We start from the raw sequence: 24,313 nt of genomic DNA, 5'->3' as shown, positions 1-24,313 counted from the left end.
TCACTCACCATGAGCAAAGCACTCTGCTTAGCACTGGTCACTAGAGATCAAAGAAATGTGGATTCTAACCTCAAAAGTTTTCTCTACCTGCGAGAGACAGGAAAAGCTATAATGAATTCTAACACGTTTTGAGAAGGGGTTCTTTCTCCCACTTAAAATGAGTGCCATAAAGACAGCCCAGAAGGGAAATGCCAATTCTTGGGCTGCCTAGCTCTTGACACACTCAAGAGAAGGAAAAATATAGTTGAGAAAAAAAGAACTGGTCAAAGTGATGGCAGAGCTAACAGTAGAATCTGTTTCTTCAAACTTCTTTTCCACCTCTTCATCCTCAGAAATTCTTCAGAGTTGGGTTAATTAAATGTTGGAATCTCCAGGATCTGAAGCCACTCCATGTAGACTCCTCCAGCCTCTAATTCAGGGTAGATCCCTCTGGTTCCCATCAGGTGTATACAATTGCAATTGCAGTAATTCTAGCAACTCCTTCATAACAATAGTTGGATGTTCCATACCCATCACTTGAAAGAAACATACTGTCAGAAAGCAATTATAGAATCAGTCACTTTTAAATATTTGTATTCCATTTATTGTAATAGTATCCACAAACATTTGAAAGATAACAGATAACACTTGTACGTGCAAGAAATAGTTTTATTCAGCCCAGACATTATGTTCATTGCCAGGTAGATTCCCACTTCCTTTGCTACACAGGTTCCCCCTGCCCCACCCACCATCAAAAAATACAGCATTCTTATGAAACCTCTCCTAAACTGAAATGGCATAAAGCAAAGAAGAAATTACCATTAATTTGTATGAACATTTTTTGAGCATTCCCAGAAACACAAAAAATAATCTCATAGGCTTTTCTGGTGTCTTAGGACACATCTTGCTAACAGACGCACAAAGTAAATCGAGAGAAAGCGTGGATGCTCACTCAGGTCACAGCTCTGGCAGCTGGATGCTGACACGCTGAGTGTGGTTCCTGGAAAAGAAGTTCGGTGGCGCCACGCTCACTGCTTGGGGTGTGCGCTACCTCTGCAACAGCTTGTGCAGAACAAATGCCCAGCGCTATTTCTGCTTTTCTCCTTTTCTTGTAAAAGCAAAAATCCTCTTCCAATTTCTTTTTTAAAAATGTTTATTTATTTTTTTAGAGAGAGAGCACAAGCAGGGGAGAGGCGGAGGGAGAGTGAGAGAGAGAGATAATCCCATGCAGGCTTCGCATCCAGTGCAAATCCTCAAATCCCAAAGCAGGGCTTGACCTCACTAACTGTAAGATCATGACCCCAGCTGAAATCAAGAGTCAGATGCTTAACCAACTGAGCCACCCAGGTGTGCCCCAATTTCCTAAGATTAGTGAAAACAGGTACTAACGTAGGTCTTTTGGAAAAGTGAAGCGGTGCAACAAAAGCTTTCAAAAAGCAGGGGATATCTGTAATACCATGTTTCTCAGGAGATGGGAACAACTGAGTTCATTGTTAGTCTCATAAGATCATTTGCTATAAGAGCATTTGACGGAAGGCAACAGCCTTCCCACTCCACAGAAGTGGTTTCAATGGAACATAATTGCAGGGTGGTAGGAGGACAGGACTGTAACACCCAGAACTGATTTAATTATAGGTAGAATCAAGGCAAGATTTCAGGACTCTACAATGCCTGCCCTACCCCAAGGTACCTCCATTTGCCTGGCATCCCAGTTGCAGAGACACCATGTTCCAGTAAGCAACCAGAAGAAATACAGGACTCTGAATGGCTAACATAAGAAGCAATTGTTGGGGCGCCTGGGTGGCTCAGTCGGTCAAGCAGCCAACTCTTGATTTCAGCTCAGGTTATGATCTCACAGTTGGTGGGATCGAGCCCCGAGTCAGCACTGTCAGTGCAGAGCCTGCTTGGGATTCTCTCGCCCCCTGCCCTCTCTCTGCCTTTCTCTTTTCAAAATAAATAAACTTAAAAGCAATTGTCACACATGTAAATCCCAATAGGAAGCCAAAAAGCAAAATTATTTCGTCTGGTTGGCAGGACAAGGGAGCAAGAAAGAGTATGGGAATCTTGATGAAGGAAGATAAAGGAATTGAATCATGTTTCAAATACAAGTCAGGCTTGGGTCCTGCAGTGGCCAGCAGGTAGCAAGAAGTCCCTGCATACACAGGATTTTGGAAGTTTGGTAAGGTGTAAAACCCTCTAAGGCCAAGTTGGGAAATTTCAGTGTTGTCTATAGGGACCATGTTGACATCAGTCCAGTTCACCACTTATTTATGCTCTCACTTTCTGAATATAAATATGGTCCTTCCAACAATGCCTCACAGATACTGAAGAAAGGTGGCAGTGGTCCAGTGGTCTGCTGGTAAATGTTTAACCACCCTCTCTCTAACTGTAGCATTTTCTGACCTCCAGTATTTGCCAATTTCCCTGGTGTCAGTTTCACCCCCATCCAGTCCAGTTTCAAACTACTAACATGAGGCCAACACCTTCAGTAGCATAGATAAAAGTAAAACGTAGTGAAGTAATTATGAGTTTTGAATTCTTGTTACCTTTGTTTTTCACATAATCTGTTTGATTGTAAGATTCTACTATTTAATTTTTAATAATGTTCTGTTACTTTCCTGAAAACTTAACAGTCAGTTCTCAAAAGGGCTCCAGAGCATCACTGTAGCATTCTGCCTCTGGGTTTTCTCTTGGATCCTGTTCCCCATTCAACCCAGAATCTTTGTCATTCTCCTTCCCTTGAGTCAGATACATGCCAAGTCCTATGGAAGCAAACTTCAAGGAACTGTCCTTTCACAGAACTATTCCTAAGCTCTTTCTGAACTTCCTTGGGTCATGTTCAAAACCGCAAACAATAAAATTCCAGCACTGAAGAGAAACAGTGCCTTTTGTGAATACAGTATAATTGCCCAAGCGTGCAAAGGTTTCCACATCAATGCCCTCTGTACCCACTCCCAAGTTTGTTGTAAAACAGTTGTGTCCTGTGAGTTCAGTGAGTGCATTATCCTTCAGAGGACACTTACAAATTCCCCCTGAGAGACCTGGATCTGTTTTGTGAAAATATCCAGGACCATTCTCCAGAGTCATTCATTAATTCCATCTCCCTGTGCTTTCATTGCCCATGTAACATGCCATTTTTATGTCTACATTATTTTACATATCGGCTGCTTCTCTCTGGAATTCACATTTCCCCTCCTCAGACTGTGAAGTGGCTCTTCATACTTCAAAGCTCAACTCAGATAATACCATGTTTGAGAATACTTTCAATTTAACCAAGGAAAATCAGGCACCCCCTCCCTGTATTTCCGGGGTGCTTTGTATATCTTAGTAACTAACTACATAGTTTTGTTTTCCCACACAAAATTCTGAGCTCCTCAAGTTAGGTACCATTTCTTACATGCCTTTGTATCTCCGATGCCTAGGACACAGCTGTTCAATAAATGCTAGCTGTCTTTAGGAACAAGGTTTGCAGATGAATTTGGAATATGAGTAGACACTGTAACCTAAAACACAGAAACCCATCCTCAATGACAGTAATAGAAGTAAACAATGTATATGAGAAAGAATGAAATATGGCCCTTTGTAGCAACATGGATGGAACTGGAGAGTGTTATGCTAAGTGAAATAAGCCATACAAAGAAAGACAGATACCATATGTTTTCACTCTTATGTGGATCCTGAGAAACTTAACAGAAACCCATTGGGGAGGGGAAGGGAAAAAAAAAGAGGTTAGAGTGGGAGAGAGCCAAAGCATAAGAGACTCTTAAAAACTGAGAACAAACTGAGGGTTGATGGGGGGTGGGAGGGAGAGGAGGGTAGGTGATGGGCATTGAAGAGGGCATCTTTTGGGATGAGCACTGGGTGTTGTATGGAAACTAATTTGACAATAAATTTCGTATAATAATTAAAAAAAAGAAGCAAACAACGCATAAGAAGAACTTATCCCACTGCACTCTATCCAGTTAGTTGTCTATCCTAGTGCCACAACCAGTTCCAAGACCCACTTAACAACAGGGACCAGAGGAAGCAATGTGGACAGAGGGTGGGAGATCTAGAAATAGTTCAATGGCTGTACATAAGGTCTCATCTTAAAACTGAGACCGCTATAGCAAATACAGGGGCTGCCTCGCAGCTGGGAGTGCACCATGCCTAGACTTGGCTCCAGCAGGTCTCCTTACTGACCTGAGAAGTGTCCCACAGCGGGGAGGCCTGCAGTGAGAGGAGGTGTGCCTGGATGGCCCACACACTGCCTTGCAATTCCAAGAGGCAATGATTTAGTCACATCGTGACTCTAAACCTGGGGAGACTTGTATACACCCACTTTGCCTTAGAACTGGTGTCCTTAGATTCCTTCCAGCAAGATGGAAAAAGTCTGTTATCAGTATTTCTTGGCTTAAGTCTATCCAGGCTTATGTCTTATCTGATATTGTGCACACTGAGAGTCCCTGTCACATTAAGACAAATGTATGGAACCAAAACATCTCTAGGTCAAGACCACACAGAATTCTAACAGCAAATCACAGGCTGGACCATTGACCTAAGTCTCTCAAGAAATTTAAAGTCATGGGGCACTTGGGTGGCTCAGTTGGTTAAGCATCCTTCTCTTGATTTCGGCTCAGGTCATGATCACACAGTTCAGTTCATGACATTGAGCCATGCCTCAGGCTCTGCACTGACAGCACGGGGCCTGCTTGGGATTCTCTCTCTCCCTCTCCTTCTGCCCCTCCCTCACTCACATGAGTTCGAGCTCGAGCTCTTTCAAAGAAGAAGGAGAAAGAGGAGGAGGAGGAAGTGGAGGAAGAAGAAAAGGAGAAGAAGTAGTTTAAAGTCAGACCAGAATAAAAGTCTCAGGGCTTAAATCCTGGTTACCATCTCCAGAAATAGGCCCTGGGATAAAAGTCCTGAAGGGAGGGTAGCTCCGGTAATCGCAAGCACATGCCCCCTTCCAGTGCCTTTCACAGTATTGCCACCAAGACAAGGACTTTCGTACACAATTTCCTGATTGAAACTTCCACCAGCATATTGTCTAGATCAGTGCTCCTCAAATATTAGGGTGCATATAAATCATCCAGGGGGTCTGTTAAAATGCAGATCTGCGGGGTGCCTGGGTGGCTCAGTCAGTTGAGCATCTGACTCTTGGTCAGGTCTGACTCTCAGCTCAGGTCATGATCTCACAACTCGTGAGTTTAAGCTCCACATCAGGCTCTGTGCTGACAGTGCAGAACCTGCTTGAGATTCTCTCTCCCTCTCTCTACCCCTCCCCCCCCCAAAATAAATAAATAAATAAATAAATAAATAAATAAACTTTTAAAAAATGCAGATTCTGTTTCAGCAGGTCTAGGGTGGGGCCCGAGGTTCAGCATTCTGTATTAAGGGAGAGGACAGTGCTGTTCCAAGCATCACACAGGTCATTTTGTTGGGAATGTCATTGATGAAGTTTTGGGGTGATGGGGGTTTCGTAGGGTCCAGAGTCAAAGGCCAAGAAAGAATTCTTGGAGACGTCTTTGGTGCAAAAAGGTGATTTTATTAAAGCGTGGGGACAGGACCCATGGGCAGGAAGAACTGCACTGGGGTCACGATGGGTAACTCATTATATACCCTCAGGTTGGGAGGGGGTCAGGGATAGAGTATGTCTCTAAGGAATTTTGGAAGCAAGGTCTCCAGGACCTTGAGAGGCTAGCTGTTGCTAGGGAAATGCCATTTATTACCATTTAATACAACCTCGGTCATGAGACCCTTCAGATATATATCAGGGGGCCATAAGCTTGGAGTGTGATTGCCAGCATATATCTTGGGACAGTTGAGATAAAGGAAACTGACTTACAGGATCCTCGATGTTGGGATAATGTTAAGCTAAGGTTCCCTTTTCCCCCCCAGCAAACTGTCATCCTTGAGGCAGCTGAGCTCCTACAGGGAGGTCACTCTGCTGGTTTCAAGGACTTGTCAATGGGCTATAGGCAGTAAGGGAATTTAATTTTTCATTTGTCTTAGTTTCCCACATTACCACAGCAAGCATTTAAACCCCTTTCCTTTGTTCCTTTGTTCTTGGGTAGCCAGGAGTGTCTGAGGAATATCACAAATATTCTACCTGAGGGGGTGGAGGGCAGGGTGCCAGCCTGTATTTTGCCCTCAACTTGCCCAAGCTCCCTCATCATCATGACTGTGTGATGCTGTATGAGGGGGTGATTACTGTGGAGCCCCAAGGCAAGATATACTCTCCCAATCTGACCAGTCAGATATCTCACTGCTAAGATCACACCATGAAAAAGAGGCAATAGATGGCTGTAGACTGTTGATTATTTTTAATTTTTTAAGGGAATGTGCAGAAATGAGAGAGTAGCAGCAGGAAGGAATCTCTCAGGAGGCAAATCTGAGCGGATTTGTGTGCTGATTACTTTAGGAGGAAAAGCTGAAGGAAAGTATTTGCATATCAGAAGGAGATAATTGCTTCCCATTTAGTTCTTAAGTTTTTTCACGAAGTTTGCAAGGAGAGTAAGCAATTAGTCCCTTGAGAGGTGGAGGAGAGAAAGTTCTAAAGATGAAAAACTGTTTTCCCTGCTGCCCTTTACCACAGAATCAAAAGTATCTGCCCCCTTTTGGAGAGACCCACAAACAGTAATTTGTCCTATGGTAGTTAAAAAAAAGAGCTTAATTGGATGTCAAGCTCCCCAGTAATAATCAGAAACTCATGCCTCTGGGTGGGGCCCCCAGACGTGTTCCTCTCCGCCACCCCTTTCTTCACAGCTGTGGCTCTACAGGATGGCCTCTCTGTGGGCCTATCCATGCTACACATTAGGACCATGACCTCTCCTATAGGTATCCTGTGGGCATGATGAGGTTTTGGGGTGGTGGTGGGGTTCGGAGTTGATGGCCAAGAAAGAATTCTTGAGATGTCTTTGGTGCAAAAAGGTGATTTTATTAAAGCATGGAGACAGGACCCGTGGGCAGAAAGAGCTGCACTGGGGTCGTGAAGAGTGACTGGTTACATACTATGGATTTGGGGAGGTAAAGGCAAATGGGAAGTTTCCAAGGAGATTTGCATATGTTAAAGAATATGCAGAATGCTGGAGGCCAAGCTATGGTCAAGCTAAAATTGTTTTTCCCTCTAGCAAAGCATTAACATTAAGACAGTGGGAGTTCCTGGAAGAATGTTTTCCTCTACCTGCCTCAAGTATTTGTCAATGGGCTGTAGGTTATAAGAAAATCTACTTTTTCCTTCTTGCCTTTGTTCCCCATATCACTATGGAGGGGTGACGTTGGGGCTCCAGGAAACTGAGTCCACAGGTTTCTGCAGATTAGGCTATTGATAAGATTGCCTTTTTCTTGTCATTTAATAAGATATTTGTAAACAGATGGAGACCCATGTCCTGTATGACTGTGATCTCTACCAGTTAACCATATGTTTTCTTTCCTTTCTTTTGCTCTTAGGCAGCCAGGAGTGCCTGAGGAATATCACACATATCCCACCTACACCTGGTGTGTGTGTGTGTGTGTGTGTGTGTGCACGCGCGCGCGCGCGCGCGTGTGCACGTGCCCGTGCGCATACGCGCACTCTAGCTTGTACTTTGCCTGCAGCCTGCATTATGCTCCCTCATCGGGCAGAACTAGCTTCAGAAGTAGGAAGAAGTTTCCATCTACTCTTTGTCCTGTTCTGCAAATCCCAGCCCAAGTCCAAATTCACCCTGGTACAAGAAATCAGACACTAGAGCTACTCCCACTCCCACATCTCCCCCAACTTCCTAAACCATTCCCAAACTGCCAGGGAAAGCCTTCCCCACCTTGCTCTACCCCCCTGTTATTCATAACCCCAATACCACCCCATTTCTTCCCTCTCAACTGGCTTGCACTATCTTTGCTTTGCCACCAGGGCCCTGGTGACCTCCTGTCCGGGCTGCTTCCGGGAAAGCCAAACACAGAGGCCCTTGCTCTGGGACATGGACCTAAGATTCTGTGGGAGAAGACAGTTGCTAATGCATGTGAAGGAGAAAGCAGCCAGCGTGGGAGCAATGGTCCAGCTTCCCTTTCTTTCTTGAGTGCATAAAAAGGATAAAGTCTAGACTGGAGCCCTCAGGACCTCTCTGTGGAAGGTGCTGAGAAAGTGGCCCCTAGAGAGTCATTTCTGTTTAAAAACAAGGGATTTTGAGGGGCTGGACAGAAGTGGGCCTCCTGGGTATAAGTAGTGCTTCTGCTTCAGGAATAATCCCCAAAGAAATGGTCCTAACGAGAGGCATGGAGTTTCTTCTCTTTGGGGGATACCAGGCCACTCTGCTCTTCTCAGAGAAACTCCTGTTTTCAGAACCCTATCCTACACTCCTAAGCCAGTTCATGAGAAAGAAATACACCCTCAAAGAATTTGCAGACAAATAAATGTAAAGGAATGTAAACAAAACCATACAGCCAGACTGGGAAGGAGAGATTTTAATAGCACATTTTTATAATAATAGCCACGTCTACAGAGTTTTTACTATGTACCAGACCCAGGACTGAGGGTTTTATTTGGATACTCTCTTTCAGTTGATATTATCATACTGTTTTCACTCCACAGCTTCCTCAAAATCATCTCCTCCTTGTTTATCTCAGGCTCACATATACTTGCCTTGGAATCATTCAGATGATGTAAGCTCATTAGTTCTCTGTAGTGAGTGAGTGGGGGATAAAGGGAGCAGGAGAGACTAAGAAGGAGACTGAGAAGCTCCAGCATGGGTGCCCAGGTGCCCACCTGCAGTGGAGGGTCCTTACTCCTGTGACTTGACAGGTGTTCTCTGGCCTTCTCATCCACGGGCTGCTGGGTCTCTGAGGAGGAGACTTTTGGTCATATCTCCAATGACCTCCTTGACCTTCTCATTCCGGAAGGTGAAGATCAAGGGATTCAGGAAAGGGGTCACCACTACAGTCATCAGAGCCACCACTTTGTTGAAGTGTGTGAAGTGGCCCTTGCCTGGCCTCACATAGATGAAGATGTCACTACCATAGCCCAGAACCACCACAGTGAGGTGGGAGACACAGGTGGAGAAGGCTTTCTGGTGCCCAGAGAAAGAGGGGATGTGCAGCACTGCAGCCACAATGAGGATATAGGACACTATGATCAGCAGCATGGTGGCCAGCACGAAGAGCAAGGACAGGAAGAAATCCATGCACTCAACGTGGCAGGCGTCAGAGCAGGAAAGCTTGAGAAGTGGGGAAGAGTCACAAAAGTGGTGGTCGATGACATTAGGGCCATAGAACCAGAGCCGTGTTTTCTGCAGGATCAGGGAGATGATAGAGACAAAGCCAACCACCCAGCAGACTGCCACCAGCTTCGTACACACTGGACCATTCATGATGGTTGGGTGGTGCGGAGGGCGGCAGATGGCCATATAGTGATCAAAGGCCATGACTGTGAGAATCACAAAGTTGGTAGAACCCAAGGAGAAGTAAAAGAGAGACTGGATCAGGCACTCAGCCAGGGAAATGGTCTTCTGAGGGACAGCAGGTCTGCCAGCATCCTAGGAACCACAGTGGAGGTGACCAGCATCTCCATGAGGGAGAAGTTACAGAGGAAGAAGTACATGGGTGAGTGGAGGCAGGAGTCAAGGCATGTGAGGGTAATAATGGCCAGGTTCTCCAGCACTGTCAGCACACATATCAAAAGGATGAATGCAAACAGTAGGACCTGGAACTCATGGAGGTGTGACAATCCCAGCAGTACAAATCCCCTAACCACACTGAAGTTACTCATCGCACTTGATGCCAGTTCTCTGTACTACCTATGAGAAGCCAGGAAATCTTAGTGGGAAGTCGCCATCAATGCCTGTCTTGACTATGCTCCCTGATGGCTGACCTGGCCCCTCAAGCATACTAACCAGCATGCATGGTTAATCTCAGAGTCCAGAAGATATATTCCCAAAGGGCAAGAACTAACAAGTTCTAATTAAGTAGTATTCTTAACAAGTTCTATTAAGTAGGAGTTGGACAGGTGTTATCAAACTCCTACACTCTTCCTCTATTGTATTCCATCAGTCATCATTCCACTCAACACATTTGTTAAACTCCAACTCTGTGTAAGACTTTTGGTGGGTCTTGTAAACACTCCCTAACTACCATATTTAACAGCAACATGCAGAAGAATGAAACTAGACCACTTTCTTACACCATACACAAAAATAAACTCAAAATGGATGAAAGACCTGAATGTGAGACAGGAAACCATCAAAACCCTGGAGGAGAAAGCAGGAAAAAAACCTCTCTGACCTCATCCGCAGCAATTCCTCACTTGACACATCTCCAAAGGCAAGGGAATTAAAAGCTAAAATGAACTATTGGGACCTCATGAAGATAAAAAGCTTCTGCACTGCAAAGGAAACAATCAACAAAACTAAAAGGCAACCAATGGAATGGGAAAAGATATTTGCAAATGACATATCAGACAAAGGGCCAATATCCAAAATCTATAAAGAACTCACCAAACTCCACACCCAAAAAACAAATAATCCAGTGAAGAAATGGGCAGAAGACATGAATAGACACTTCTCTAAAGAAGACATCCAGATGGCCAACAGGCACATGAAAAGATGCTCAACATCACTCCTCATCAAGGAAATACAAATCAAAACCACACTGAGATATCACCTCACGCCAGTCAGAGTGGCTAAAATGAACAAATCAGGAGACTATAGATGCTAGAGAGGATGTGGAGAAATGGGAACCCTCTTGCACTGCTGGTGGGAATGCAAACTGGTGCAGTTGCTCTGGAAAACAGTGTGGAGGTTCCTCAAAAAATTAACAATAGATCTACCCTATGACCCAGCCAATAGCACTGCTAGGAATTTACCCAAGGGATACAGGAGTGCTGATGCATAGGGGCACTTGTACCCCAATGTTTATGGCAGCACTTTCAACAATAGCCAAATTATGGAAAGAGCCTAAATGTCTATGAACTGATGAGTGGATAAAGAAGTTGTGGTTTATATATACAATGGAATACTACTTGGCAATGAGAAAGAATGAAATACGGCTTTTTGTAGAAATGTGGATGGAACTGGAGAGTGTTATGCTAAGTGAAATAAGTCATACAGAGAAAGACAGATACCATATGTTTTCACTCTTATGTGGATCTTGAGAAACTTAACAGAAGACCATGGGGGAGGGGAACGGGGAAAAAAGTTGCAGAGAGGGAAGGAGGCAAACCATAAGAGACTCTTAAAAACTGAGAATAACCTGAGGGTTGATGGAGAGGTGGGAGGGAGAGGAAAGTGGGTGATGGGCATTGAGGGGGCACCTGTTGGGATGAGCACTGGGTGTTGTATAGAAACCAGTTTGACAATAAATTTCATATAAAAGAAACCCAAAAAACAAAAAATAAAAAATAAAATAAAATTATTTATCAATGTAAAAAAACTACCATATTTAATGGTCATTTCCTTGTAATAATACTTGTTATGAGTGGAGTTCTTTCCATGTGCTTGGAACTGTGCTAGGAACCTTATATTTGACTTCTTTTCATCTTTTGTGCTCAATCTCATCTTCCTTGTGGTCTCTGTGACATTTCAGGCTATGAATAACCCATTTTTGAAACTACTTCCACCCTTGACTACAAGGACTGCCCACTCCAAGTTCTCCAACAATTCTGACTTTTTCTTGTCTGGTTCCTGGTCTTTCTAAATGTAGACATTACGCCATTGCTCTTTGTGTTCTTCTCTCATCTATTTCCTCCTTCAGAAATCTCTCTTCTTCCTTAACTAGAACAATCTTGAAAATATAAATGAATCTCAAATCTGCATTCTTATTTTCGACCCACATCTCTGATTGTCTGCTAACCACCACAACATACTACGTATAAAAATACACACATAATCCTCCCCTTCCCCAAAGCCCAGATCATGTTCATCATTCTGCAATCCCCCAGTCATCCAGGCTTGTCATCTGGAAGGGATCTCTGGTTTTCCCTACCTTCTTCTAAACCACTTGAACTGCCATCCTTAGAAATATTTTTTTAATCTGCACTCCCCCTTTCTTTTTCCTGCAGCCCCCAAGTTCAAGAACTTGTTTCCTCTTAATCACTGCAACAGCATTCTTAATGGCTTCCCCTTTTTTTAATGTTTATTTGTGTATTGTGAGAAAGAGAGACCGCATGCACAAGTGGGGGACGGACAGAGAGGGAGAGAATCCCAAGCAGGCTTTGCACTGTCAGCACAGTTGGTCAGAGACCAACACAGGGCTTACTCTCATGAACTGTGAGATCATGACCAGAGTCAAAATCAAGAGTCAGACACTTAACTGACGTGAGCCACCCAGGCGCCCCATGGCTTTCTCATTTATAGATTTCTCTGTATCTGACCTACCCACATACTACTGTTATATTGATGTTTCTAAGGTATTATGTCCACAGGCTCTTTTTGTAAAAATCTAAGGCAATGTGATTTCATTTATACATTACTCTCAAGATCAATTAATCAAACTAGTTAGCCATCTACCTTGTATCCATACAGTAAAAGGCTAGAAGGATGTATTTTAAATCACTAACGGGCGATCTTGGGTGTGGATTATAGACAGTTCAATGTGTATCTGTATCTATACCAATCTTCATCTTGTTTGTTTTCCAAATTCTTTTCTTTTAGATGCATATTACTTCAGTGATCAGAAGAAACTTTTTTAAAACCAACAACAACATCTATTCCTTCTCTTATCTGCTAAGTCAGGCACGTACTCCTCCTGGCTATCCTAGCCTTACACAGCTCTACCCACCTACCCCTCCAACCTCACCCTTACCTCTTTCTTGCCACACACGTCACACTACCACCAGACTGGACCACTGGCTATTCTCCAAATGTTAATTCCACCCTGCTTTCACAAATTCTTCCTTATTGTTCTCTATGCTTGGAATACCCTATCCTGCCATCATTGCCTGACAAATTCTTACCAACCCCTTGAGTTAAAGAATGAAGTCCCCTTCAGGGACTGTCTCAAATATCCCTCCTTTATGAAGTTTCATCCCCCATTCAGATGTGAACTCACTCTTCCTGGAATTCCCACCTGTGGAAGTTAGCCTGTCTCCCTTGCATTATAGTTATTCTTGTGCCGGCCTTCTTCCAAACACCTGTTTCTCAGTGGCAGGGCTCTCTTGTCATCTTCATAGTCCTCCCAATACCCAGAAACATGTCTTACACAATGTACGTTCTTAGTACATCTTAGCTAAACAAATCAATGAGTACCTCTATCGAGTTTTCATTCCAAGTCCTGAGAAGAAAAGTTTGACAAATGGAAATACATGTTCTTTAATGATTACTCGTGCGTGTGCATTGTGGGCTTTAACAGACAGCAATGAGGCAATCATGACCTGCCAATTTCTTATCAGAAAAAGGAAGATGTGACCAGGTGTGTTTCAGAATCCACTCCCAAAGGGTCTAGGCAGCACCCTGTGACCAAATACTGTACAATACTATTTCTCCAGCAAAATACATAAATATTCACACCTAACAGAACAGATAGAGGCTACAAAGAGCCTCACACTGGTAAGTTCAGATCAGTGATCGGGAAAAACTCTTTTAAACACCAACAACAACATCTACTCCTTCTCTTATCTTCTAAGGCAAGCATATACACAAGATTAGAAAGAACTTTCAGTTGTCAAAGCATTTTGGCACAGAATTGTGGACATGGAGTGGTGAATGGGGAGACCCCACTCACTGAGTGCCACCATGCACTGGTTTCTGTGCTGTAACCAGGCTGTGAGACGGTGGCTATCTCCACATCACAGGTGATAAAAACTGAGGCTCAGGATGTTTAAGGATCTCAGTCCCAAGTCCCAAGTTAATAAATGTACATCTGGGATTTGAACCCAGGGTTTTCTGACTCAAGTACCTATTTGTTTAACCACAATGTCAAATCCATGGAATCTACAAAATTTCTGAACACAGTGCCCTATCAATTTCTGGACACAGAATCCAAAGCCTATTACTTACATTTGCAAATGGAGAAAGTATTTAGTAAATGGTAAATTAAGCAATATATTAAAGAGTAAGTTCCCATGATCAGCTGTTGACTAGCAGTGATGAGTAGGAGACAGGGAGGGTGTCCTTTCTCCACAGAAAGGATCGAACGTGACCTCTAACGCTACCACAGGACCAGTCAGAGGTTCAGCCCTCAATACTCCATCTCTCATTGAGACACAGGGGGGTTGGGCTTCAATGTCTCTCATTGAAAGACAGGGGGGTTGCTCCTCCACGACAACCTTCCTGATTGTGATCTCTCCCTATGCACTCCCATATTGACATGGCTCATACTCTGCGGGTGTTATAAATGCCTGAGCAAGAATGAGAAATTCAACCCATGGGCCTATTATGGTTTATTCACCATCACTGCCACCTGAAGGGCAACATATTCCTTACCTGACAGGTGTCTGTGACATAGCATCCTGCAGTTCCACAGTCTAAAACATTTGAAGTCCTGCAATCAGGGATGAAAACGTTGATTCAGAGGTGACTCTGAAGTCAGGAACACTCCATTCAGTGCAGTGTCCTTCACAAACAGGCCTACAGCACAGCCCCCATTACTACACCTTCCTCCAAACCCCTCTTGCCTTCCTCCCACCAACCCCTCTCCAGCCTACTGGACATTTCACCTCAGACTTTTCCCTTCCTGTTCAAGATCTTGCCTCCCCACTCAGCTTGGATAACTTGGTACCCTCCCCTTTGTCCATGATGGACTACCATCTCCCTCATGTTGCTTCCAGACTCTGAGCCACCATTCCTCCCCAAGTCCAACTCAGCCATCTGGCCCACAGCTCAGGACAGGCCCCCCGGAGTATGTTTTAGGACCTGATGTACTTATTGAATAATATTACATCTCAAGTTCTTATTTGTCAAAACTGATTGTTTAACACAGGCAAAACTGACATAGGTAAGGTTCAACTTGAACATAGAACTAGCTTTCCTCTGCATCAGGGTCTGCTGCAGAGCAGATTTTCCTCAGTGCAGCCTCTGCGATACCCCTTGGAGCATCCCGCTCCCTCCCTTGCTACAGAATACATCTTTTCTCAGGCCTAGGGGTCTCACATCCTCCTGGTTTCTCCAATCAGAAGACAATACAGTGTCCCATTAAAACAGGCCAATGGCAGCTTTAACCTTCACAAAGTTGGCTGGCCAAGGCTTTGGTTGGCTATGCAGCACATGCTTTGGACTGGGCCACACATTACCTGTACTAAATCGTCTGGACTCCCTGGTATGTTCTCAGTTTCCCTCACACATTTATGGTAAAGATTCTCTCTGGTAAGAGATCCTGTTCATCCCTATCCAAATTCATCGTGCTGTAGGTTTTGCTGTTTAGATTTCTGTTACAGTGTCACCTAGTAGAGAGCTCACCTGTCTCTGTATAATAATCCCCCAGAGACATGAAACCTGTTTGAAATCCCCCCTGCCTTGTTATGCTTCTTACTGTCTCTCCACATCAACCCTCTCAGTTCTTCTGACTGAATTATTCCTATGCTATTTGACTTTTTAAATATTTGTTTGTTTGTTTGTTTGTTTGTTTTTGAGGAAGGGCGAGAGAGAGGCAGGGAGAGAGGGAGACGAGAATCCCAAGCAAGTGCCACACTGTCAGCACAGAGACTGACATGGGGCTTGAACTCATGAACCATGAGATTATGACCTGAGCTGAAATCAAGAGTGGGATGCTTAATCGACTGAGCCACCCAGGTGCCCCATGCTTTTTGACTTTTGAAACAACTTTCCCACCCTGGAAATAACTCTTTCTTTAACAACTTGGAATTCAGAGGGATTAGCATACCATCACCATGATTGTTTGTACCAGTGGTTTTGGTCACCAGTGTCATGGGACATGCCGAGCTTCTGGAGGGAATGAAAGAGCAGGGGTGAGGAATGGGACAGAGGGGCAAGCAGATAAAGTCACTGAATATCGCCTTATGGTTCACAGGCTTTTGCAAGGGCAGGTGACAGAGGGAGGGCACAGAGTAAACAGCACACTGGGGCCAGACCGGCTGGCAGCAAGAATTAAAGGCTCAAAAAGAAGACAGAGATGCATCAAGAAGGAACTTAGACAGAGCTTCCCTTGAACCCGGATCTCTTAGGGTGGGGCAGAAGGAGTGGGGTTGGAAGAAGACCCCTAGGTCTTCCCCAAGAGGGAGAACAGAATGAGGCCAAGGCAGGGAGTGGGGTCCTGTCATGGGATTCATTGCTGCACTGAAATGAGCAATAGCCCAGTGTGCAAGAGGACACAGGAAACTCAAATCATTCATTCATGCACACACTCACTCAGAAAAATATGATTGACAGTGTCAGATACTGTTGGTGTTCAAGGGATATGGTTGTGAACAAAATAGTTCCAGGCCTTACAGCCAAGTTGAAAAAAACAGACAATAAATAAGTTTTAAATGACAACCCGTGACAAATGCTGTGATGGCAATGAAAGGAGCATGAAAGAAACTGAGGGAAAGGTAGGGGACTTACCAGTGGTAGGTCTCATCCTGCCACCCAGGTCCAGACGCAAAATTTGGCAGTGGTGGGTGGCACACAGGGGACAACAAGGCAAGTGAAATGGGTTGAATGGAGCCAAGAGGTCCCCCGCAAACTCTCTGTAGGCATAGTTTCCAAACCTAGGATCTCTGGGGCAGTCTGCAGTAAATGAAGATAACACAACACCAGGACGGAAACACTCCACCTTACCTGGGACCCTTTCTCCATACCCCTTCCTCCTGCTCTTTAGGCACTACTGGTGTTAGATCTGAAACCAAAAGGCACTGGGAAAGGTGGAAGCCTCCAGCTCTTCTCACACACACTGATGGTGTGCTCCTGCAGGGTTGAATAGGAGCACGATAGTGGTTCCCAAGGAGCAGCTGTCTCCGCTGGACACTTGGGCACATCCCAGCATCATACTCAGTTTGGGAAACATGAGCTCGAGGAAAAAGGCAGACTACTGTGAGTCCACAGGGGCCTCCTGGGGAACCCTGACTATTCTCTCTCACTCTCTCCTGTCTCCTGTGGGCATAGAGTTCAGTGTGCCCCAATAGTCCTAGGATCTGGGCTCTGCAGGGGGGCGGTCAGGAGAAGAGAGAGTGAGGACAAGGAGATGGGCACCAGATGTTTTAGACACAGGCAGTAGAGGAGCAAAAACAGTGGGCTAAGAGATCTCCCTGTCTCTGGTCACCCTGGAGGGAAAAACAGGGTCCAAAACAGAGAAATGCTGAAGTAGTAAAAACATTTCTTTTAAAAAATAGGAATCACCAGGACCCGAGCATCAAGATATTGAGTGGGGTTCACTCTCCTGCTTAAGAATAATCTTCAGAGCATCTTCTCTCAGGGCCTCAGTTTGGCCACATATAACAGGGGACTCAAAATCTAAACGTACATTCCTGAGCAGAAGGGGGACCCACTGATGAAGGAATCATGGCCATGGTCACTAGAGAAAGATATTAACTGAAACCAAAATGAAACACTGAGGACCTGTTTACAGTTATGAAATAGTAATTATACATATGCATGCACACATAGTATTTGTAATTTTGTATATTACATAAATTTATGAAGAAATGAAAAACTATGGCAAAGAAACACTAATAGAGTTATGATTCCATTGTCATCAATACCAAAGCCAAAGGTATTTTATATCTCTTTATCAGCAAGACCAGCTTCCCTGGCTTTTCTACTCAGCCAAGGACATGCTTCACCTCCAGTGCCTAAGGACTCAGGAAATTACATAGTCCTTCTTCCTTGTCCCTTGCCTCTCTCATAGCAATAACACCTTTACCACGTGCTTCCCACAGGCATTGTCTCATTTGATTCTTTAAACAAACCTGTGAATAGCTGTTTCTGAGGTTTTCATTTCTCTGCTGATGGTACAGAGGAAGCCCTTACTCTAGGACACACACCTACTTCGTGGTACCTGGGTTTGAACCCCAAACTGCAAAGAACAGATGACCTTTGATTTGTGTACTTTAGACTTTTGTAGTACATGACCTTGTGCACATTCTATGCTGGCATACCTAATTCACCTTTCACACTGCTGAATTCATATATTTGCTCATCTATGAACATTTCAAGTATCACATATGGCATCCCCTGCCACCTAAATATTCAGTTTTGTCTGTGCTATTATTTAAGTATCTTAATGAAAAATAATAAAAAGTGAAAATTGAAAATGAAAAGTAATGATGTCTGTGTTTTTTTTTTAAGTATAAGTTTCAGGGGCACCTGGGTGTCTCCATCAGTTGAGTGTCTGACTCTTGATTTCAGCTCAGGTCATGATCTCACTGTTCATGGGATAAAGCCCCACATCAGATTCCACGCTGGTAGCATGGAGCCTGCTTGTATTCTCTTTCTCTCCCTCTCTTTCTGCCCCTCCCCACTTATATTCACACTCTCTTTCTCTCTGAAAATAAATAAACTTAAGAAAAAAAGTGTAAGTCTCATAAATGTAATCAAACAAAACAAAGTTGGTTATCATTAGGCATGGTAAGAATGGGGCATCTTTTAGCTTCAATCCACAGTTCACTGAACCTAAGTTGGTTGATTGTATGCTCAAATAAGAGAAAAGAACAAAATTAAATAATATTTTTGAAATCTTGGGATACATTACCTGAACAGGGATAAATCAGCTAGAAATAGCTTGAGAGCAGAGAGTATCTTTTGGGTGGATTGATTCATCAATAGAGGTAGAAAGGGAGAAAGACATCACACTAAAGATGTGCTGAGATGAACACAGGAAAAGCCAAAACCGTGAGTTTTATTGGAGATATATACTGTGGGGGGGCGGGAGGGGTATGCCTGGGTGCCTCAGTCAGTTAAGCATCTGACTCTTGATTTAGGTTCAGGTCATGATCCCAGGATTGTGGGATCAGGCCCTGTGTGGAGCTCTGCACTGAGTTTGGAGGCTGCTTAAGAGTCTTTCTCTCCCTCTGCCCCTCTCCACTCCCACCCTCTCGTGCGCATGCTCTAAAAAAATAAATAAAATAAAATCATACTGTATGTGTATATGTTTTTAAATCTGGAATCAAAGGACATATTAAGTAAAAAAAAGGATCTCCTAGAACCTTGGTAAAGAGTAGCCAGGTGCTTTTCTTCCTTTAATAAAGAGTTATCAAACGTCAACCATGTACCAGGTGCTATTTTAGGTACCCAACACAGAGCAGTGAACAAGACAAATTCTTCCCTGCATGGAGGTAACAATATAATGAAGGTCACAGGTAATAAGTAACCAAATATATAATAAATTTAAAGTAATGATAAGAGGTGAAAAGAAAATAAAACCAAATAAGGGGAAAGAGTGATGTAGGTTGTCAGGGAGAAGAAAACTCAACAGAGAGCTGAATGAGGGATAGTGTCAGTCTTGGGAAGATGGCAGATGAGAGTGGTTGGAATCACAAAAGCTTTAACCACTGAATTCTGAGGCAAGTCTATTTGGATTCAATGGCTAAGCTAAGCTTACTCTTTGTCCCCAGATCTCTTCATATTCAGCTAAAGTTCTTCTGTCATCAGAGCAGTTTATTAACTTCTATTATTTGAATTAACTGCTATGCAGATGGAGCCCAACAACAAGAAACACTGTGGCCCAGGTTGCAGCTTTTGAAAAGAATGTCCCACATACTTCTTACCTTCCCAGGGGTTAGAAATCAGGAGCATAACTAAGGAGAAGCAGGAGAGTACACTTCCCCGAACCCACGCAACAAAAGGGGAATCTAATAACATTTTTTTTTATTTTTTTAACGTTTATTTATTTTTGAGACAGAGAGAGACAGCGTGAATGGGGGTAGGGTCAGAGACAGAGGGAGACACAGAATCGGAAGCAGGCTCCAGGCTCCGAGCTGTCAGCACAGAGCCCGACATGGGGCTCGAACTCGTGAACCACGAGATCATGACCTAGGCCAAAGTCGGACACTTAACCGACTGAGCCACCCAGGCGCCCCTCTAATAACATTTTTAAGAAGGAAATGTGTAGACACGATGCTGTCAAGGCCATGATGTTAAGAGGACATACAGTGCAGGAAGCGAAGGCAAGATCATGATATATGTCCATGGGAAGGCTTCTCTATGCTTGCTACACCCCAACCAAAGACTGTAGACCACCCTCAACCCCACCCTAAGAATTGCGGATAACCACTGAGAAGTCATTTATGGATGTCCTCCATTTCATCAGAAGAACAGAGTAGGTTTTCTTTTTCTTTCTTTCTTTTTTTTTTTAAGTAAACTCTACACCCAACATGAAGCCTGAACTGATGACCCTGAAAACAAGAGGCACATACCCTACGCACTAAGCCAGTCAGGTGTTCTCCAGTGTAGCTTTTCAATCCTGGTATTTAACAGCTACTAGAGACTTAACATTTTCTCTTTCTCCAACTTTTCTCAAATTTTTCCTCGTTGATACAGTTCTCTTATTCCAGATCTCTTTGGACTTTCTTGGCAGAATCAAAGAGGAACTTCCAATTTTTCCATTATTAAGTTTTACATATATCCAGAAGATACAGAACGGTTGCACCTAGATATCACATTCTATACACATACAATGACATGGCTTTGGATTGCAGGTAATAATACACTCACTGATTTTTCACTAGGAATCCTACTTTGGGGTGTACTGTTGATAATCAGAATTCCCTGCCAGGCTTCCCATGTTCCTTGCCTTTTCTTCTTCATTCTCCATCCTCTTTTCCTTTTTCTATTTTGTTTCTCTTCTCTCAGTCCCCTCTTCATCCTTTTTGCTCTTTTAACTCCCCATCACCTGATATAGATCTTCCCATCCAAAGATCTGTTTTACAGAATATGTTCCCCATTTATCTGTAAGGCAAATATCCCAAGCTTGGTGAACTTCTATTTGTATAGTGAATTTACACAAGAACTTTTTGGGAAAAAATATACAGTACATCTATCTCAAAGACTGATCCCAGGATAAAGTCCCATGTACAAGTCTCTAAGCTCTGAAAGAAAGGATATGAAGGTAGAATTTAAAGGAAATATGACAGGGGTGCCTGACTGGCTCAGTCAGAGGAGCATGAGACTCTTGATCTTGGGGGTTGTGAATTGGGGGCCCACTTTGGGGGTAGAGATTGCTTAAATAAATAATTTTTAAAAAATAAAGGAGGTATGACAGTCATGTTTCTGTGAGATATCTGTTGCTCTCTTTTTCTAGACTTCTCATCCTTTTCCCCAATCTGTGGGGAAAGTAAGTTTATTTTGTGATGGAGTTGCAAATACCTGGTTAAGTTCATGTTAAATATGGTGACAGGCACAACCAACAAAACTTTAATGTTCAAATGATAAAGTGTAGCAAAAATGGAGAAGGGTTTTGAATTTCCAAATCACTTATAAGCAGTTTTATAACATATTTGTATTTAGAAGCTGTCAGTGACCCTTCTGAGACCAAGGGAAGAGTGGTTGAGACAGATTGAGGTACGGTGGAGACACTGGGGGCTTGGAGACTGTGTTTAAAGGAACTGGATTTAGAAAGTCATCACAAAGAACACCGGAAGAGCTGAGTGAAGTGGATGTACTGTGCTAATCATCCTGTAAGAAAAACACCAAACACGGAATGGTTGAAGAAATGGAGAAAACCCACCAGAGAGATTCTGGTGGTGGTGACTCAGATAGGGTACTTGGAAAACAGAACATATATAACTGCTCCGAGTGCCCAGAATCTGATTAGACACTGCTCAAAAGTCTGAGGAAACATCTCAGGGCAGAGCTCATGGATGTATTTGCAGCTCTGGCGGGAAACACTTTTTTTCTCATTGATTTCGGAGGAGGTGACCGCTGGGCAAAGAGTGAAAGCAATAGAGAGAATACATGAACAGGTAAAGCAACTCTTCTGAGTGTGAGGGTGAGATGTCCTAACCAGAAAAATGAATGACCCCAGAGCTGCTAAAGGGAGAATGAAATCGGGAGAGTCCACCAGGGACTGTCTACCTCTGCAAGCTTGTACTTAGTAAACAGGAGGCACCTGTAATTTATCCCACCTGTATGTAAACTCTTCCTATATTTTCCTTCTGCTGTTTTCCCTGTGAGCAGATTTTGAGTTTGTTGCACTTCCTGGGGGTTGGTAGATGGTTGGATAACCTGTAGAGAAGAGAAATGGAGAATTGCAGGATGTTGTTTTAGGAAAAGAAAATCGCCCTTCTGATGTCTTTCCCCTTTCTATTGTATAGGCAATAGAAAATATCCCAAGCCAATAGGGTGAAAATTTTGCCTGGAAGAGAATCTTGGATTTAGGGCTATTTGGGTATGGTTTGGTCAATCTCTGGCCTCCTTTGAGGGGAATACTTGGTAGTCAGGTGAACGTCATGATAATGCTACCTCAGGAAGTTCAGAGAGCCGGGGATGGTGGAGATAGGCGCATGAATGGGTGCAGTTTTTATGCTCTGATTCTCATGGTGCTAATTACTCTACATTCTGGAGGATTTAGAGCCTAAAGAAGTAACTGGAAGTAATGATCTTCTCTGAGATGGAACATACCTTTTTATATTCCCCCCTTCTGAAATAATAGTCTCGCCCAATGACCACTCTTCCATCTGTGCATCTGTGTGTGTGTACACACACACACACACACACACACACACACACTCACACACTCACACACACACGATACAAACTTCCCCTTTGGACCCTAAATCTTTCACCTACAATGGTTGGTTTGACCCCAAGTAACACAGCAGCATCACCATCTCAAAACTGATTTAGGTTCCATATTAGCCCCTGATCAAATTCACAAACCTCACAGTGGCAGAAGCTCTGTTATACCTGCCTCTTTAACAGCCCCTGATTCAATAACATCCCTCACCCATGCTCCCATTCCACACACCAGCAGAATCTTTCTTGTTATTCAAGAAAATTAGTTACCCTTTGTATCCTGACAGCCTCTCTCTCCTTGGACCTGCTACTTAGTCATTTGCTCCCCCCAGGAATGCTGCACCCCGTCTTCCCACACCTCACATCCGACCACACATAAAACAACTCACCAGTCTCTCTCCATTATCATAAAATCCTAACTGCTAATATCATTTCATTTTGATCTTCCATTTAGCATTTGGGACTTAGATTCCACAGGAATCAAGCCCACTTTATTTTTTTTAAGGAGTTCATTTTTTTTTCAGTGTTTCAGAAACTATTTATTAGATTATCTTGATTGCACGATGTGATCCAATAAGTTTGTTTTATCATCCACTTGGATTTCCTTTTTGCATTAACTTCCATGACAGTAATTCTCAATTGATGTAACAATTATTGTTAAGACATTAGGACTATTGAAGTTTGATGTTAAAATAGAATCAAATTATGAAGGCAAATAGGCAAGACTTCTAATTCCCTTTCATTGTAAAGAACTTGATGTGTTTTGAAGATAAAAAGCTTAATCATCCAAATTGATCTACATACAAATTTTCCTTTTCTTTCCTCTGTTTCTCTCCCACCATTTGAAATATTATCTTTGCTGAGGCCTACACATCATTCTTGCCTGATATAATTCTTTATAGGAATACAGACCACTCTCAAAGTCTCCATGAATACAAAAGTTAGGCAACTTAGGATCTGTACAAACCAAGTACTGATTATGAACTCTGAGGGCTGAAATGGTCTGAAATATGGAACTTTGTACTATAGGTATTTATCCAAAGGATACAAAAATGCTGATTCAAAGGAGCACATGCACCCCAATGTTTATAGCAGCACTATCAACAATAGCCAAATGATGGAAAGAGCCCAAATGTCCATTGGCTGATGAATGGATAAAGAAGATGTGGTATATTTATATGATGGAATACTACTCGGTATGAAAAAGAATAAAATCTTGCCATTTGCAACAACATGGATGGAACTAGAGTGTACTATGCTAAGTGAAATAAGTCAGAGAAAGACCGATATCATATGATTTCACTCATGTGGAATTTGAGAAACACAACACATGAACATAGGGGAAAGGAAGGAAAAATAAAATAAAAACAGAGATGGAGGCAAACCACAGGAGTTCTTTTTTTGTTTGTTTATTTAATTTATTTATTTTGAGAAAGAGAGAGACAGAGAGCATGTGCGAGCAGGGGAGGGGCAGAGAGAAAAGGAAGAGAGAGAGAATCCCAAGCAGGCGCCACTCTCTCAGCATAGAGCCCAACACAGGGCTCAATCCCATGAACTGTGAGATCATGACCTGAGCCAAAGTCAAGAGATGGATGCCTAATCGACTGAGTCACCCAGGTGCCCAAGTCAAACTCACTTTAATATAGACTGGGAAGAAAGAAGAAAATACAATTAGAAGGAAATTATAAATCGATGAGAATTAACAAAGGAGTTGGTATGCTGTTGTTCTTAGATCTCCAACATTACCCTGTAATGAGAATAAAGTGCTCATTAAACATTTACTCATC

General features: G+C 43.2%; 2 protein-coding genes across 11 annotated transcripts in view; both read right to left on the bottom strand.

Moving 5' to 3' along the window:
- The window catches only part of KEL (Kell metallo-endopeptidase (Kell blood group)), a 258,323-nt gene that overhangs the window by 98,609 nt on the left and 135,401 nt on the right, over positions 1 to 24,313 (bottom strand). For 4 of the 10 annotated variants that reach the window (XM_053217958.1, XM_053217956.1, XM_053217959.1 and 1 more), the window contains 3 exons: positions 21,917 to 22,016; positions 14,346 to 14,403; positions 9 to 87 (listed from right to left, as the gene is read on the bottom strand). In XM_053217958.1, coding sequence (XP_053073933.1) covers positions 9 to 11 — 3 coding nt within the window. In that variant the 5' untranslated portion in view covers positions 12 to 87; positions 14,346 to 14,403; positions 21,917 to 22,016. The remainder of the gene's footprint in view (positions 1 to 8; positions 88 to 14,345; positions 14,404 to 21,916; positions 22,017 to 24,313) is intronic. The other 6 variants (XM_015084715.3, XM_053217952.1, XM_053217964.1 and 3 more) reach the window with 3 other exon arrangements.
- LOC106986528 (olfactory receptor 6V1-like) lies at positions 7,812 to 14,335 on the bottom strand. The gene is given in 2 exon segments (XM_053217969.1): positions 7,812 to 9,442; positions 9,445 to 14,335. Coding segments are annotated over 2 exon segments (945 nt in total). The 5' UTR covers positions 9,698 to 14,335; the 3' UTR covers positions 7,812 to 8,750.

The sequence above is a fragment of the Acinonyx jubatus genome, chromosome A2, assembly GCF_027475565.1.
Source record: "Acinonyx jubatus isolate Ajub_Pintada_27869175 chromosome A2, VMU_Ajub_asm_v1.0, whole genome shotgun sequence".
In the NCBI taxonomy this organism is placed as follows: domain Eukaryota; kingdom Metazoa; phylum Chordata; class Mammalia; order Carnivora; family Felidae; genus Acinonyx; species Acinonyx jubatus.
Note: the sequence above shows the minus strand (reverse complement) of the source record. Positions and strands in the feature narration are given on the sequence as shown.